Source organism: Protopterus annectens, chromosome 14.part0 (genome assembly GCF_019279795.1).
Source record: "Protopterus annectens isolate FY-2018-M chromosome 14.part0, PAN1.0, whole genome shotgun sequence".
Taxonomy (NCBI): domain Eukaryota; kingdom Metazoa; phylum Chordata; order Ceratodontiformes; family Protopteridae; genus Protopterus; species Protopterus annectens.
In genome coordinates this window covers 1157541444-1157560005 of record NC_056748.1, presented here as the reverse complement: position 1 = coordinate 1157560005, position 18562 = coordinate 1157541444, and the positions used below count along the sequence as shown (strand labels likewise).

General features: G+C 39.0%; 1 protein-coding gene across 4 annotated transcripts in view; it reads right to left on the bottom strand.

Annotated features, from left to right (window-relative positions):
* Positions 1 to 6875: 6875 nt before the first annotated feature.
* The window catches only part of TBATA (thymus, brain and testes associated), a 692576-nt gene continuing 680889 nt past the window's right edge, over positions 6876 to 18562 (bottom strand). For all 4 annotated transcript variants that reach the window (XM_044056960.1, XM_044056961.1, XM_044056963.1 and 1 more), the window contains one exon: positions 6876 to 7951. In XM_044056960.1, the coding sequence (XP_043912895.1) occupies positions 7878 to 7951 (74 nt within the window). In that variant the 3' untranslated portion in view covers positions 6876 to 7877. The remainder of the gene's footprint in view (positions 7952 to 18562) is intronic.

Sequence of the window (18562 nt, the reverse complement as noted above, 5' to 3'; positions counted from 1 at the left end):
GAAGATAGTCCACAGGGAGTGATAGTAAATGAGAAGCAGTGACTGGGTGATAGTCCACAGGGAGTGATAGCAAATGAGAAGCAGTGACTGGGCGATAGTCCACAGGGAGTAATAGTAAATGAGGAGCAGTGTCCGGGTGATAGTCCACAGGGAGTGATAGTAAACGAGAAGCAGTGACTGGGCGATAGTCCACAGGGAGTGATAGTAAACGAGAAGCAGTGACTGGGCGATAGTCCACAGGGAGTGATAGTCAATGAGAAGCAGTGACTGGGCGATAGTCCACAGGGAGTGATAGTAAACGAGAAGCAGTGACTGGGCGATAGTCCACAGGGAGTGATAGTAAACGAGAAGCAGTGACTGGGCGATAGTCCACAGGGAGTGATAGTCAATGAGAAGCAGTGACTGGGCGATAGTCCACAGGGAGTGATAGTAAACGAGAAGCAGTGACTGGGCGATAGTCCACAGGGAGTGATAGTAAACGAGAAGCAGTGACTGGGCGATAGTCCACAGGGAGTGATAGTCAATGAGAAGCAGTGACTGGGCAATAGTCCACAGGGAGTGATAGTAAACATGAAGCAGTGACTGGGCGATAGTCCACAGGGAGTGATAGTCAATGAGAAGCAGTGACTGGGCAATAGTCCACAGGGAGTGATAGTAAATGAGAAGCAGTGACTGGGCAATAGTCCACAGGGAGTGATAGTAAATGAGAAGCAGTGACTGGGCAATAGTCCACAGGGAGTGATAGTAAACAAGAAGCAGTGACTGGGCGATAGTCCACAGGGAGTGATAGTCAATGAGAAGCAGTGACTGGGCGATAGTCCACAGGGAGTGATCGTAAACGAGAAGCAGTGACTGGGCAATAGTCCTCAGGGAGTGATAGTAAATGAGAAGCAGTGACTGGGCAATAGTCCTCAGGGAGTGATAGTAAATGAGAAGCAGTGACTGGGCGATAGTCCTCAGGGAGTGATAGTAAACGAGAAGCAGTGACTGGGCGATAGTCCACAGGGAGTGAAAGTAAACGAGAAGCAGTGACTGGGCGATAGTCCACAGGGAGTGATAGTCAATGAGAAGCAGTGACTGGGCAATAGTCCACAGGGAGTGATAGTAAATGAGAAGCAGTGACTGGGCAATAGTCCACAGGGAGTGATAGTAAATGAGAAGCAGAGACTGGGCAATAGCCCACAGGGAGTGATAGTAAATGAGAAGCAGTGACTGGGCGATAGTCCACAGGAAGTGATAGCAAATGTGAAGCAGTGACTGGGCGATAGTCCACAGGAAGTTATAGCAAATGAGAAGCAGTGACTAGAAGATAGTCCACAGGGAGTGATAGTAAATGAGAAGCAGTGACTAGGTGATAGTCCACAGGGAGTGACAGTAAATGAGAAGCAGTGACTGGGCGATAGTCCACAGGGAGTGAGAGTAAATGAGGAGCAGTGACTGGGCGATAGTCCACAGGGAGTGAGAGTAAATGAGAAGCCTTGACTGGGCGATAGTCCATAGGGAGTGATAGTAAATGAGAAGCAGTGACTGGGCGATAGTCCACAGGGAGTGACAATAAATGAGAAGCAGTGACTGGGCGATAGTCCACAGGGAGTGACAGTAAATGAGAAGCAGTGACTGGGCGATAGTCCACAAGAAGTGATAGTAAATGAGAAGCGGTGACTGGGTGATCGTCCACAGGGAGTGATAGCAAATGAGAAACAGTGACTGGGCGATAGTCCACAGGGAGTGATAGTAAATTCAAAGCAGTGACTGCGTGATAGTCCACAGGGAGTGATAGTAAATGAGAAGCAGCGACTGGGCGATAGTCCACAGGGAGTGATAGTAAATGAGGAGCAGTGACTGGGCGATAGTCCATAGGGAGTGAGAGTAAATGAGAAGCAGTGACTAGGAGATAGTCCACAGGGAGTGATAGTAAATGAGAAGCAGTGACTGGGTGATAGTCCACAGGGAGTGATAGCAAATGAGAAGCAGTGACTGGGCGATAGTCCACAGGGAGTGATAGTAAATGAGGAGCAGTGACCGGGTGATAGTCCACAGGGAGTGACAGTAAATGAGAAGACCTGTCTGGGCGATAGTCCACAGGGAGTGATAGTAAATGAGGAGCAGTGACCGGGTGATAGTCCACAGGGAGTGATAGTCAATGAGAAGCAGTGACTGGGAAATAGTCCACAGGGACTGATAGCAAATGAGAAGCAGTGACTGGGCGATAGTCCATAGGGAGTGACAGTAAATGAGAAGCAGTGACTGGGCGATAGTCCACAGGGAGTGACAGTAAATGAGAAGCAGTGACTGGACGATAGTCCATAGGGCGTGATACTAAATTAGGAGCAGTGACTGGGCGATAGTCCACAGGGAGTGATTCCAAATGTGAAGCAGTGACTGGGCGATAGTCCACAGGGAGTGATAGTAAATGAGAAGCAGTGACCGAGCGATAGTCCACAGGGAGTGATAGTAAATGAAAAGCAGTGACTGGGCGATAGTCCACAGGGAGTGATAGTAAATGAAAAGCAGTGACTGGGCGATAGTCCACAGGGAGTGATAGTAAATGAAAAGCAGTGACTGGGCGATAGTCCACAGGGAGTGGCAGTAAATGAGAAGCAGTGACTGGGTGATAGTCCACAGGGAGTGATAGCAAATGAGAAGCAGTGACTGTGCGATAGTCCACAGGGAGTGACAGTAAATGAGAATCAGTGACTGGGCGATAGTCCACAGGGTGTGATACTAAATTAGGAGCAGTGACTGGGCGATATTCCACAGGAAGTGATAGCAAATGAGAAGCAGTGACTGGGTGATACTCCACAGGGAGTGAATGCAAATGAGAAGCAGTGACTGGGCGATAGTCCACAGGGAGTGATAGTAAATGAGAAGCAGTGACTGGGCAATAGTCCACAGGGAGTGACAGTAAATGAGAAGCAGTGACTGGGCGATATTCCACAGGAAGTGATAGCAAATGCGAAGCAGTGACTAGGCGATAGTCCACAGAGAGTGATAGTAAATGTGAAGCAGTGACTGGGCGATAGTCCACAAGGAGTGATGGCAAATGAGAAGCAGTGACTGGGCGATAGTTCACATGGAGTGACAGTAAATGAGAAGCAGTGACTGAGTGATAGTCCGCAGGGAGTGATAGTAAATGAAGAGCAGTGACTGGGCGATAGTCCGTAGGGAGTGACAGTAAATGAGAAGAATTGGTTATTGATGGAGTACAATAAGGTTCAATTCTAGACAGCTTTTAATGACTTTACAAAAGTGGTGTAGACGGTTTGGAAGCGATATTTTATAGATTTGAGAAAGCTGCAATAACTGACACTTGAAAATGTGATAGAAAGGATGAAATGTCGTACAAGGTTGGTTGAATAGTTGGACACATCAGTTTAAATTTAGTGCTTATGACTGTAAAAATAATACATGTGGGAAACCCAGTAAAAAAGTACAATCTCATAGGCAGAAGCCACAGCAAATTAGAAAAGGAAGCTGAGACTAGTTTTATCAGATGACCTAAATGTAAACAAGCAACATGAAAACATGGTAAAGAAACCTAATGGGATAGTAGAATACACAGGAAAAGGTTAATGGGATACTGGGGCACACAGAAGTAAGGCAAATAGGAAACTAGGAAATATAGAAAGAAACATTAGTAAGAGAAAATGGTACGATGCTGTCCATCTCTTCAGGTGGCGAGACACTGTGAGGCATATTAATTACTGTTCTGTACATCACTTCTTTAAAAAACGGAAAGCCAAGACAGAGACAGGTAGTTTAGTGGAGTGCAAGTATCTACACTTAATAGATATATCTTGTAGATAGGATGGAACAGGGTGCTGTAACAAGAGGTCTGGAAGTCCCTAAAATGAATTAACAGAACCCATGAGGGTTCTATGTTAAAACAACAGGCTCTGAGGAAGTGTAAATAGATTTTATGCCACAAAGAGGGTAGTGAATGGTGGGAATATTTTTATACTGAAGAGGTGGTGGTTCATTGTTCTGAGAAAATTCAGTGATTCATTGGAGATAATATATGGAAATTCTTGATAGACATGATGTAAAAAAGGTCCACTACAAGTGCATGCATGCTAATAGTTTGTGACACACATGGTCTGTGTTACTTTCTCAAAAAGCAAGTGCTCAAACTCCCACTAGCCTGATCTCCCATTTCTCTGTTGCACTCCTATCACTCAACCCTATAAAAGTATATAGCCTCACCAGATTCTGAACTCTAATCTTAACACCCTATCCATTTCCCAATCCAAGTCCTCTCTCACTTACCCTAAACATTTTCTCCACTTCCCAAATACTAAAGGCTCAATTGCCCTTTAAACCTAAAACTCCCCTTTCCCTCCCCAAAGGTAACCCTCCCTTCCTGCTCCCTTTCCACAGCTGCTTGCCAAAACTCATATTTGAGTTTGAGTGAGAGCAGCTACTTACATGAGCTACAAGGCACCTCCCAATCCCTGCCTTCAAAACAGTGGTTTTCAAGTGCTAGGAACTTGAGCTCCTCTAGTGTTCCTGTGAAAAAAATTGGCTCTCTAATATTTGTGCCTTGTCTAGTAGTGAGGGAAATGAATACCTTAGGTGAAACAAGCTGTTTTTATCTTCAGTCAGTGTCTGTTTATTATTATCCCTTTTTTCAAACGTTTGAATGACTATGCACTATAAAGCTTTTCTGCATTTTGAAAAATGTTCTTCTCTATATGTAATTAAATGTTAAGAAGCTGAATTCAAATAGCCCAGATTGTACAAGAAAAAATCTCTTGAAGCAGTGTACACGTAACAAATTAACAGATGTCCTTGTAGCTTTGCTTATCCACTGACATCTTAAAAAGCTGTAACACAGCACTTCTCTGTGGTAATCATTCCTGGCCTTTTCCTCTGAGTTCAGCATGTCTTTGCTGTAACATCTCACATATCTGGTACTGCCATCTACAAGGGGGTGTTTTCAGTAAGTCTTTGGAGTCTGCAGTCAGGCAAGGATTAAAATTGGTTAATTGCAATAAATGCATTAACCAAGTTAAGCTCAGACAAATAAAGAAAATACTCTTTTACAATTATTTTATACTGTTGCTGAAGTTTTTGCAAGCTCAGAAAAGGTTTCCAGTGCACTGTATCGCAGTTATTGCAACTGCTGGTTGTACTGTGATTGAAGTTATTGCAAGCTCAGAAAAACTTTGCAGTGTAGTATAACATGTCACATATGTCACACGTGTCATATCCCACATTGCTCAGGTGGCCTTTGACTAGTAAATAATTATAAATTAGTGTTTTTTTTTTTCATTTTTGGTACAGTCTAGTCCTTACCATTGTCTTTCTGAATATTTAGAGCAGCGAGATCAATATTTACATTTTGGTATGAAGGATCGGTAACCATGTTTGTTCTTAACTGCCTGCATCATCATTTAGGGCCCTTAACAGTTAGCATCAGAAATGAACTATTGGATGTTTGCCCTGCTGCTACCTGGGTGAAAACAGTGCAGCAAACAAGTGAGAAAATGACCCATTTCAAAGTGAGGTACTGAATTCATGACTTTGCAGTTTTAGTAAATTTATCATAAAAATGTTTTAATCCAGAACCTTATCAGTATTAAAACTTCTATTTGTTCTCTATAAACAGAATAAAATGCATGCAGTTGGTTTAGTACAGTGAATTATGAATTCTCTCTATGTATAAACAGAATAAAATGCATGCAGTTGGTTTAGTACAGTGAATTATGAATTCTCTCTATGTATAAACAGAATAAAATACATGCAATTGGTTTAGTACAGTGAATTATGAATTCTCTCTATATATAAACATAATAAAATACATGCAACTGGTTTAGTACAGTGAATTATCAATTATCTCTATATATAAACAGAACAAAATACATGCAATTGGTTTAGTACAGTGGTTTATGAATAATAATTGAAAGCAAAAGAGCTCCATAAAAAGTGTGAACCAGTTCCACTAAAATAACAGTAATAATTCATAACTGCAACTGCACTCTTTGCAGACATATCTGTTCTCTTTCAGTGCCTTGTTTTGTTGAATGACTATAAGGATTCTTCTTCATCTGAAATGAAATTCATTATTAAAAGCTGAGTGCAATATTTGGTATTACGTATGAAGATGCATTATTTGAACTATTGCTCCATATAGGTTAAACCATTCCCTTGTTTTACTGTTTGTCCCTCATCTTTGCCCTCTGTCCAGACTGTTTGTTATTTACTGCTGATACTTCTTTATTTCTTCACTTATTACACTTTTTGGGGGAGGGGTCTTTTCAACAGTACAAGTCAACCTTTACCTTTCTGAGAAAAGTCTGAAGCTTGCCAAATCATAACTACATGCTTTATGTACATCTTCCTGTGTTAGTCTAACAGAGTATCCTTATGAATGGATGCACCCATTTGTATCTTCATCAATGCCTAACAATGTAAATAATGTTTCTTATGATGATAAATACTGTAATGTTTATTTATATACCATAGTTTGTGAATTACTGTAATTCATGCAGTCTCTTAACTTATACTGGAACTGAGATTGTGAACAACTGGCACCAAACTTTCATTGTACAGCCATGCTACATAGTGACATGCTGCTACTATAACCTGCATTGTCTTAAGTACGTATTGCAGTACGTTGGTGGTGGTGTTCTCACCAGGACTGTTCTGAAAATGACCAACTGGACCTGTCAATTCAAGAAATGCAACAAATAAAGATAAACCAAAGGCACTCCTACTCCAAGCAAACATTACAACTTGTTAGAGCCTTAAATGGAAAATGGGTGCAGTTACTGACATTGTGCACATCAAACCAGCAAGGGAAATACCGTGAAATAGAGTAATGAACCTGTAAATGCATTTAAGTACATAGAAATCGCAAAAAAAGTTTTAAAGCATTAAACTGCAAAGTACGACTTTATTTATAAGAATGGCAACATATATGTAATGTCCTTCTCATTTTAGTAGGTCACAGTAATAGAACTTTAACACCAGTCTTCAAGTTCATATCCAGAAATGTTAAATGACATAGTAACTGTGAATCTACCAGTTACAACACATGAACTGTGGAAGTTTAGCCAAATATTTGTTATTCCAGATGTAAGGTAGCCATTAAATTATTTTTTCATTTTTTTACTGCTTTGTATTATCTTTGTGTTCATGAAGGAAATATCATGATTGGAGGCTACTGATGCCACTGAGGCCCCATTTCAAAGTGTTTCTATGCATGATTATGTCCAGCTGTTTTTGAAGGCTATAACTTAAATGGCAAGGCCTCTATTTAAGGAGTAATGACCTTCTCTAGTCTCAGACTATCTTTTTTTCCTGAAATACTAGTGAACTGGGACTTCTATTATGTCAGAAGGAAGGGCTTTTGTAATGGCAATTGTTACATATGGTAATGAATGGTTACATGAATTCTTGGGGCACAAAAGAAAATGTCTTTCTGTCTTTTGAGGAAGGGCAATTATTTCACTGTATAAACTTATCAATCCTTTATGAGAAAGAAAATTGTCTGCACTATATGTCAAAATGTAGAAATGATGGCTAAACCATTGTACATTCATTCAAACATTACATTACATTAAGCATACTTATTAGCTATTATGCACATTTCTTGCAAGTCAAAATGCTAATTCGGTTCAGAAAACTTAGTTGTTGACATAAATACATTGAGTACCTAACAGTTAATTAGCTTGTAGCTCATATCACAACAAAATATATTTATTTCCAATTTTTGACTAGAAATGCTTGGTGGTGGTTTTCCTAAATTCAGCCCTCCAGCAGAGAGGCTTGGTAGGATAATGATGCTGCTTTATTCTTTGGCATAGGTGTTAGTTGTGCATTGTACATAAATTAATTCTAATGTATTGTGTGTTCTTCGGTGGTATCCATACACATTAATTATTCTCTTCTGCAGGCTTCTCATATTCCTTAACGTGAATCTGTAGGATTTCTGCGGTTCCAATGCGTTCTTCAAGAAAGAAAAAAATACTTAGTATTTGTAAATCAACCTGGATGAAGAGTATGAAGCTGAAGAATGAGTAAAAATGCTGACACAGTAAACATTTCTATACACCTTGAAGACTTTCTTAATATTATTTGTGTCACTTGTTGAGACTTTGGTAATATATCACATGACTAGGCTATGGTCTGCATATGGTGGCTAGCTAACTGTGAAAAAACATAAATGAAGGATTACGGTTGCATTTCAACTGAAATAAGCAAGCAACATTCTCAAAGGTCTATACTATCATTAGTGGCAGTACAGACGTTTAAAACAAGATAAATATTTTGCCTGCTTTAGGCAACAGCAAACTGAGTGAGGAATATTCATCAACACAGAAGTAACTCAGGATAATGATATTGAAAGCACAGATTTATCTTTTATTTACAGTTTGTTCTTGTTATTCTAACATTGTTGTGGGAAAATGTCCCTGATTTCAATTAATAACAAAAACCTTTGTCAGGGAACTTGTAACTGACTGTATTATCAATTACAGTTTTTTAAATACCATAGTGAATAGCAGCTGACAAATGCAAAATGAAAAAAAATAATAATAATAACAAACACGTGTATTGTTTTGTGTGTGTGTGTGTGTGTGTGTGTGTGTGTGTGTGTGTAGGGACTGGGGGGAATATGAGTGGTGCTACATTTATTAATGATTTGTATCTAACAGTTTACAGATTTCTTTTTATTTTAGTGTTATACCATAAAATATTGACTTCAAATTGCTATTCTTATCACACTTCCAAATATTATGACATCTCAGATAAAATAGTCAAGAAAATATCACATAACTAGTCCGCCTCTTTGATTACAACAATAAATTTTGCCAGATTCTGAAAACTGGCAAAGGAGCTGCTTTTCAGTTTCAAGAATTAAACATTTCTTACTGGATAAATAAATATTTGATGACCAATAGAGTGCATTCCTGCTTTCATAAAATTAAAATACATGTGCCGTAAGGAACTGCCACCTTCAAAATAATATTCTTACCTCTTCTATTCTACCCCTTGTATAAAATTAAAATGTTTGTGCCATATGGATTTGCCATCTTCAAAACAACATTCATAAATGTTCTTTTCTATGATGCTACAAAATATAGGCATTTTTACCAGCAGGGTAAAGGTTAGAAAGGTGCTATAATAATAAGATAAAGAATAATTTAATTAGCTATAGATGGACTGGAGTGGGATGAGTTCCACATAAAATGCTGTACTCTACAGATCTATCTGTTAAAGAAGTACACATTTTACATACTTTGTAAAAGAGATTAGGTCGTTCTGGATCAGAGGCTGAGACATGTTAATAAGTGGACCCTGTTGCATAACCCAAATAAACTCTATCTGAATTCATGACCAGTAATTTACAATTATCGTTCAGCTTAAATAGAGGGTTAATACCTTTTTTTATGACTGTATATCAGGCCACACCTGTTTTATTATTACGAATGCAACAAACTTGTAAAATATATTAAACTGTATAAAACTTGCAATTTTTTCCTGTATAGATAGAAAAGATATGCAACATATTATGGGACCGATTCAAAAAGGTTACCATGAGGTGTACATGTTGTGGTAACCTTTCCCCATTTAGAGACATCCCTACCACAGTACTTTTCCACAAAGGACATGTAGAATGACAGTGGGCTGCCTCCACAGATATGCTAAATTCTAATGAGGCAGTTCAGAGGAGAGGCAACGCTCATTAGTCATGTGCACTCCTCCAAAACTGCCTGCAATAAGGCAGAGAATCACTCTGATGCATAAATTAGAACAGTAGCTCCTGGCTACTGAAGGTAAGTAATCCATTGTGGCAGACATAACTGTTGGGGAGTTAGTGGTCAGGTAGTGTTTGTGGGTGTTGTGGTGTGTGCATATGAGTATGTGTGTTTGCCTGAGAGGTAGTAGTAGGGGTGGTTAGTAAGGAGTTGTATTGGGGGTGGGTGGATATGTGTGTGTGTGTGTGTGGGAGGGTCTACCTGATAACGCTGAAAGCTTGAAACGCCGACGACGAGAAGACCGACACTGGAAGATCAACAAAGAAGATGACTGACAGTTGAGAATCCCAATGCTGAGAACACCGACATGTAAAACAAGCGCTAGTGGGTAAGTATGCGATAGTGACGGATGTCAGGGTTAGGGTGCGGGTAAGGTAAGTGTGCGATAGCGACGGTCTGTAGGGTTAGAGGTGGCTTAAGTGAGTTGGGGTTAGGGCACAGGTCAGGTGAGTGTGTGATAGTGATAGATGTTAGGGATAGGGGCAGGTTAAGTGAGTTAGGGTTAGGGCGCGGGTTAGGTGAGTGTGCGATAGTGACGGACCTTAGGGTTAGGGTTTGGGTTAAGGTTAGTGCATATATAGTTGTGTATGTAAGGTTCAGTGTAGGTTTGAAAGGTTTTTGGTGTGCTTGTGTTGTGTGTGTGCTTTTTGGACAGGGGATTTGTTTTGTTTGTTGAGTGTCGGGATTGTGATTTGTCGGGTATGTGACGTGTTGTGTTTCTGAACTTTTGGTTTTGTGGTGTCGGTGATTTTGTTGTCGGTGTTTTAGCACATCGGTGTTGTCAGGTAGACCCATGTGTGTGCATGCGCGCTCGTGTGTGTGTGTGTGTGTGTGTGTGTGTGTTGGATTGGCTGTCATACTTCCACACACTCCTAGACAAATAAGCAAAACCTGCAACATTAGGTTGGGGGACCACTTGCCAGCAGGGATGTCTGTACAGAAGTGGATTGGGTGACCACTAGCCACAAGGGATAACTATACAGATGGGGGTAGGGGGGACATTAAGCACCAGCAATAACTTCTTGTGCTGTGATGGCCCTTGAACTTAATGGAGATAGGGGAGATACACTAGACACCAGGGGTAACTTTTCATGCTGTAATGGCACTTAAACATAACAGGAATATTGGGAAATACTATACACCAAGGGTACGCTGTAGAGCATACCTTAAAGGTAAAAATAAAAAAAAATGTTGTGGAGAACTAATAGACACTGTAATGTCTGGAATTAATGACTGACTGTGTCTGTAACTTACAATTTATTATTTTTCTGTTTGTTATTTATTTAACATTTGTTTATCAAGAAAGTCCGACTTGGAATGAGCCAATTTTCAGCAGAGGCCCAGGGAGAAATGCTCCAGATGCATGTCTTTGTAATGTGGGAGGAAACCCACACGAACGCAGGGAGGACATGCAGACTCACAGAAGACACTCTAGCCAAGAATCGAACCTGCTCTGAGGCAACAATGCAAACCACTGCACCGTCCTGATAAGACACTTACAAGAGCATGAAAAGTAGACATTGGAGGGTACTCTTACATCACAGTGACAGGTATGGAGTATGTGGTGTGTGTGTGTTTGAATATGTGTATTTTGGGGGAGAGTGATTGCTGGGGTGGGGGGGTGTCTGTGCTAACATGATGCTGCTTCCTCCACTGTTAATTATTGTAGAAAAGTGCCGACTAGCACTCGTGGTAGTTAATGGTGATTCAGAGATCAAATTAACTAAAAGTTAAGTCTTTCCTTATTTCAGCAAATGTGTTTCTGAATTGTAAAATACTGCATTGCAAAAATAGGGCCTTTTTTCTGCACCCCTTATTATTATGACCCAGTGGAGTTCTTTCTGAATCCCAAGAATATGTTGAGGGGGAAGGTAGTGTGTATATGACTGCAGGGTGTGTAACTGTTTATTGTCAAGCTGCAGTTAAAATGTAAACTTTTTTGTTAGGTAAGGTGGCTAGTCATATACATACACCCTCTGAAATCACCCAAGGTTAATTAGCTGTCACCTGATACTTCCTGTTATTTAATGCATTAATTCATGTAAATATTCCAGTTTTCTCCTGTAATTTAAGGCATTATGTCACTCAGATGAGGCCTGTTGTTTGCAATTTGAATTTTGAGTACCAAAGAAGGGAAATACCGCAGACTGTTTTAGTGGACTCTGACTATGGCTGTTCCGACTGAATATAAAGTGATGAGCTATCCTGATGCACCCATCCAGATGTCATGTGGTATGGGGCTGTTGTGAAGACTTTAGCTTAGAGGAACGATTCTGAACAGCTTTTATGATGTCTTGGATATGCATGCTTTCTTTATGAACTTTATTCTTCCCAGCGAAAGAGAATTTGTTTTATTTTGCTATGCTGTTACATTTTTGTACCCCTTAGATAGTGCTGCTGGGGCCTAGTAACTATTAAGCTCAGATTTTAGTTAGCAAATTTTTAAGATGGTTAGTTAACATTTTCCTATAAGCTGTATGCCTGTCTAAATCTCTTTAATTTACATTGTTTTGTGTAGTATGACAAGCTGTCTGTATATTTAATTTCTCAAACTGTATTGTTTAGTTTATTTTAGTAAAGAACTGAATTTATTGAATTTCAGAAGTCTGTGCTGGGTATTTCATATACGTATGTAATCAATGAGGGATAATAACTAGCTGTGTTGTCAGCCTCTGAATGAGAGCCAGAGAGAGGGAGAACAAAAGTATGAACTAGTATAATTTTTTTATGTTTCATCTACCTTATTCTGAACAATATAGCAATAACTGGTAAGTGGAGTTTTCCATGTGTGGTTTACCTAGTGGCAGTGCTACCACAAAGTAGGAGGATTATAGTACTTAAGAGTATTACTGACTCCTCCTGGAAATTTTAGTTTGTTTGTGAGTGAATGCTGCAGTTTAGTTAAATTGTAGTTACTGTGGATAATCCACCAATTTAAAGCACTGATCTCAGGCAGAAGTGGGAGAAGGGCCTGGTAAGCCAGGGTGTGTAAATCCTTATTGTGGTAGCTCACTGTGGAGCCTGTGTGTAAATGGTGTGAACCTCTGACCAAGGGCAAGAGTTCACATTTTTTTACACACTCTTAAGGCCACAGACATTGTATGTTTATTTTATAATGGTTTGTACTCCTATAGATTTAGATTTTATTCTGTGTATTTGTTGTTGTTTACCAATATTTATTGGTTCAGTGAAGTGCATCAAAGGACTACAGCCCCTCTCCATCATGTGCCAGTGGAATGGATCATGGCACCTTATCCCTGAGGGCACTCACACATCTTACTTTGTCAACAATGGATGGGAGATCGCAGATATACCCCAGGGATTACCTCAGTGTCACTGCTCGACAGAGGCACAGAAAAATAATGGGTATAGTTCCCCATACTAAAGGGGTGGCGTAAGCCACAAAACTATGGGCTAGGCTTGTAAATGCCCTCGGGCAGATAGCCTAGTATGAACCTATGAACCTATGAACAATAATACACCTTCATTGGCCAACCATATAGTACTGAAAACTGACTAATAGCTTTAAAATCAGACATATATATATGATTTCAAGTTTATAATGAGCTCTAATTGGGTTTTGGTTAATTTTTTAGAAGCTTTCCAAATGTGGTAACATCTATCATTAATATATCCTCTTCTGAAAAAATACACTGCAGCAGGGGATAATCACTGAAATTGTTGCTCATTGATACATTACATGTATGATATAGTTTCTTTATTTCTGAGAAATACATGGATAATTATTTAAATTGTCCCCAAGAAAAGGGATGCATGTGGTCTTACTATATACTATTTCATTAATTCTTTCAATATTGGACTCTGCATATCAAATTGCCGTTACAGTGAGTAGTTCTATCTTCCTGTCTATGTATATTGTTTGGCAATGTAATATCTGTGGTACCATAATTTGTACTCTGTGTTTTTTGGACTTGCTCTGGGGATAGCAGGGAGTTTGTAGCTGCTGGTTAATTTGTAAACTGCAGATTCGAGGGATTAACTGTTATCAGCTTAATGCTGCAGAAACAGAGTGGGAAGATTTTTTTGTTCCTGTGGAGTTTGCATTTGTCCATGCTGATGTTACAATAGAGTTAGTATATTAAAAAATAGAAAATTGGGGTGTAGGGTGCTTGACCCATGCAAAAGTCATTTTTTGACTGTATTAATTTTTAATATTATTGTCTGTCTGTACTTATTTTATAGGTTTAGAAGGAATTGATTTGACAAAATAAGTTACACTGTTTATAACTTGATGGATTCATCATAGATCCAAAAAAATCTTATAAACTGGCTTATACCTGTGATGAAAGATAAATTAGGCTTTTTCTTACAGTTCACATCATCATCATATCTCCTGCCTGTTGCAGGGCAGAAATCAACTTGAAACTCTGTGCATAAAAATATGCAAATGATTAGCCAACGCTAACCCATTCCTACTAACACGGAGGGAGGGCTATTACCCACATGGGATCCATGAAGAGTCTCCAAAACATGTCTTATGAAAAGAAAGAAAAACGGAGAAGGATATTCTGGCAAGTGTTTTCACAAGCTTGCCCTGTTTGACAGAACCCAACATTCAATCTAATTAGATTGCATTGTAAGGGCCTGAAATTTGGGGTTACATTTTTGATTCCAGTTTTTAATTATATATTTTTGCCAATAATACAGTTACACTGTTTTCTACATTTTTTTTTAATTTTTATTATATTTGTTGTAATTTGTGGTGGTGCTGCGGTAGCGTTGTTGCCTCACAGTAAGTCGTTGTCCTGTTCCATTCTCAGCTAGAGCATCTTCTGTGTAGAGACATGCGTGAATGGGCGTACCTTCGTTGAAGGTTGTGCATCAGGGCTGGCAACTCAGCACGTAAAAATCCACTGCCAATCATTAGTGGACCGGAGTTCCACTGTGGTGACCCCTAACCGGGAAAAGCTGAAAGACACAATAACATTAATTGGGTAAACCAAATATTAATTGTATTATAATCATTTGTTAATTGGGTAAAGCCATTAGGCACATGCCTCTTTTCAAGGGTGATGTAAGACCATTGTTTGGTTAATCTAGTCAGGAGGCACGAAGAAGACAAAAGGAGATCAAGGGAATCAAACCCTGGACTGCAGCAAGAAGTGTCTCAAAAGAAAGATAGCATTCCCAACAAGAAAACTTGTCTTAATGTGGAAGACTGTTGAAGAAACCATTCAGATATATGCACTGTCTGAAAACTGACTGTAATACATAGTTTGATAGAATGTTTTATATATTGCCGACTTCAAAAAATAGTGTGTGTGTGTGTGTGTGTGTGTGTGTGTGTGTGTGTGTAGAGAGGTATATTTCTGTACATCGACTTGCAGAAAAATTGATACTCATTAAGTTGAAACCCATTCCTATCAACCGCAAAAACTGCTGAAATTATACTGATTGCAAAAGGAAAACAAACACTCTCCTTTTGCAATCCACGAATCCTTAAACTAAAAAAAAACCCAGCACCACTAGATCAAATTTTTCTGAATATTCATACTGTTAGAGAAAATGTTGAAAGTGTTTTTGTAAGTTAATGTGTAGGGTTAGGATTAAGGTCAGGGTTAGGGTTGGCATGTACAAGTAAGACAGGGATCTCCACCTTATTCATGCATACTAATTCCAAGAAGCCCCTCTGCTAACCCTAATCCTGCCCTTGACCTTAACCTTACACGTTAACTGTATAGACACCCCTTTCCTTAACAATACGACTACATGAGACACTTGGCCTGATACATATGCAACATTAAACATGCACAAAACTAAATATATCACCTTATCTAGCCCTTACTCTAACCCTAACCCACCACACACTCCCACCTCTAATACAAAAACTACTTATCTTAATACAAAACAAATCCAAAAACTCAGTGAGAAAATCACATTATGCAAACTTTACAGTTGACTACACTGATGTACGGCTAAAAACACACCAGTTTGATTTATGAAAGCAACATTTGACGGAACAAACTACATTTACTTCTCTATATCTATATATATCTATAAAATAGCATATCCTGGTGGTTCTCACATTTTAAGAGAGCACAAGTGATCCAAAATATGGAAATATTTGTGTGAATAATGTCTGTAGGAGTGTTAATAATTTTCATTGTAAATTCTGTTAAGCTGTACCTGTTTCTTTAAAAAGAGAAGGCTATTTGAATGCATTACTAAGAGCAGGCTTATTTAATAAGCTAATGTAAGATAAAAAGAAGGCCAAGAGAAGCCCAGTCACTGAACACTTACTCTATGTGGAAACGGGACTGGATGCCCAGAACAGCAGCTCCAGCTATGGAGAGATTGTCAACAGTGAAGGAAGACCTTCACAAAGAAGATAGAAACTGTTCATACCAGAGGAATCCAGAGAATGGTCCCCATTATAAGGGTGAGTTAAATGTACTTGCTGTACATTTAATTAATCCACACAGGTTTATTTTTTTCGTGGAATAACCTGTCTTATTTTCATTTATATACACCAAACTGCTTTATTTTTATAAAGTCATGTGGTCTCAGCTCCTTTAATATTCCAATATACATGTATATGTATATATCACTGTCTCAAACATGGACAAAAAAGCCAATTTCCTAGACATTACTCTTGCCATTAATGAAACATGTGGTTTCTCCTCCTCCATTCATAGTAAAGCCACATTTAGGAACAACTGCCTAGAATATGGCAGCCAACACCTGCCCTTTATGAAGAGAAATATTGTCAACAGGCAGTTCATCAGGTTGAGCTGCCTAATCAGTGAAGATGAAGTCTTTTTCAAAGAATATGAGGTCTTAAAAAGCCTCTTCATTCAGAGGCACTATCCTCCAACCTTAGTAACCGATTGCCTTTTACATATGGCAGAACACACATACTCCCACCACTTCCCCATTCTTAAACATGGTTTCGAGAGCCACCCTGTCAAAAAATAAAAATGAAAACAACCATCCCAGATTCCCTCTGCCCATCTCAACAGATGCTAAGGAAATCAGAAACATCCTTCAAAATAACTGGAGCATTACCCAAAGTAACCCCGAGCTATACAAAGCCCTAGGGTCTCAGCCTACCTTCTGCTATAACAAAACAAGATCCCTGAAAACTCTTCTGGAAACAGCCAGCAGAACCGGAACAACCCCAACCAGTGACCCACCTGGCACATACCCCTGTGGGCACTGCTACTGCAAACACATAGCCCCAGGCAGCAGCATCACCCTGGAGTTCCTTAAAACCCCCATCTACTTCCGAGATAACTATAACTGCCTCACCACCAATATAGTCTACCTAGGTATCTGCACCAAGTGTGAGTCCTTCTGTGTAGGGAAGACCACATGTAAGCTGAATGATAGAATTAAAGAGCACTATCAGGCAATCCACAGATGGTACATGCCCAATGCCATCGCAAAACAATGCACCATATATCACCAATTTACAGGATTCAAATTTCTAGTGCTAGAAAAGGTTTCCACTTCTTTCAGGAGACACTGACCCACTCCTGGAGGTTAGAGAGCTCAAATGGTAGACCTATTTGAGAGCAGACATGACCCCCAGGGCTCAATGGGAACATCAACATTAAGTGTGTACTTAAATGGAACAGGCAATCAAGGACAGCCCCCTCTAACTCCCCTGGCCTCCTATCAAATGTCTTTATGCCTATTTATTCTGTTGATTTAGATGGAATGCAGATTTCTGAAGAAGTTTGATGTTCAATAAATGAGCTAATGACAGAGCTTAAATCATAACCGTGTGTGGCCTGTTCTTTTTCTATAGGTCTCTAAGTTCCTTTTGAATATATATATATATATATATATATATATATATATATATATATATATGTGTGTGTGTGTGTGTGCATGTGTGTATATATATATATATATATATATATATATATATATATATATATACATATATATATTTATATATATATATATATCTATACATATATATATTCACACATTCATACATACATACATATATAGATAGATGGGATGTGTGTGTGTGTGTGTGTGTGTGTATATATATATATATATATATGTATGTATATATATATATATATATATACACACAGACACATATATATATATATATATATATATATATATATCTATACACATACATATATATATATATATATATATATATATATATATATATATATATATATATATATATAAAGCATATGACTATATGGGTCTACTTTGAGTCAATGAAAACTCATTTCACTGAATTTCAAAGCACTCACACCAAATCGCTGAAAGCTCAAATCACTGAAAACTCATTTCACTGAATCACATTTCACTGAATGCAAATACCATTGGGCAAATAAAACATATATGCCCTTTTCTCCACTGTAGTGCGATCCTGGAGTTAGTATATATAGTTAGGGAGGTGTGGGGGGCATAGTCCCCACCTACTTTTGGTTTTATAATGTTAGATCTGAAGTAGGATATTCATTTGTCTGCAACCTGTGGGTTATGGATCCGATATCGGATCCGAACTGGCATGGTTTTCCAGCTATGGATCCAAGCTCTCAGCTCCTCCCCTCACCCATAATGCCCTGCTCTACCCTCATGACCTCAGATCTCGTTTGCCGCGCTGGTGACTGGATTTGGGTACATAGCTCTCAGCTAAGTGAACTCTTTTTCTTGTAAAAAAACAGAGAATTTTTTGGTTTTTGACTGAATTTGTGTGAAAGTTTAGGTTTCCCTTTATTATAGTGTATTTTGAGTTTATTTTAAGTTAAAGTAAGTAATTTTTTATTCCCTCCCCTCGCTGTTGCGTAGAGTGTGTGTGTAGGCCT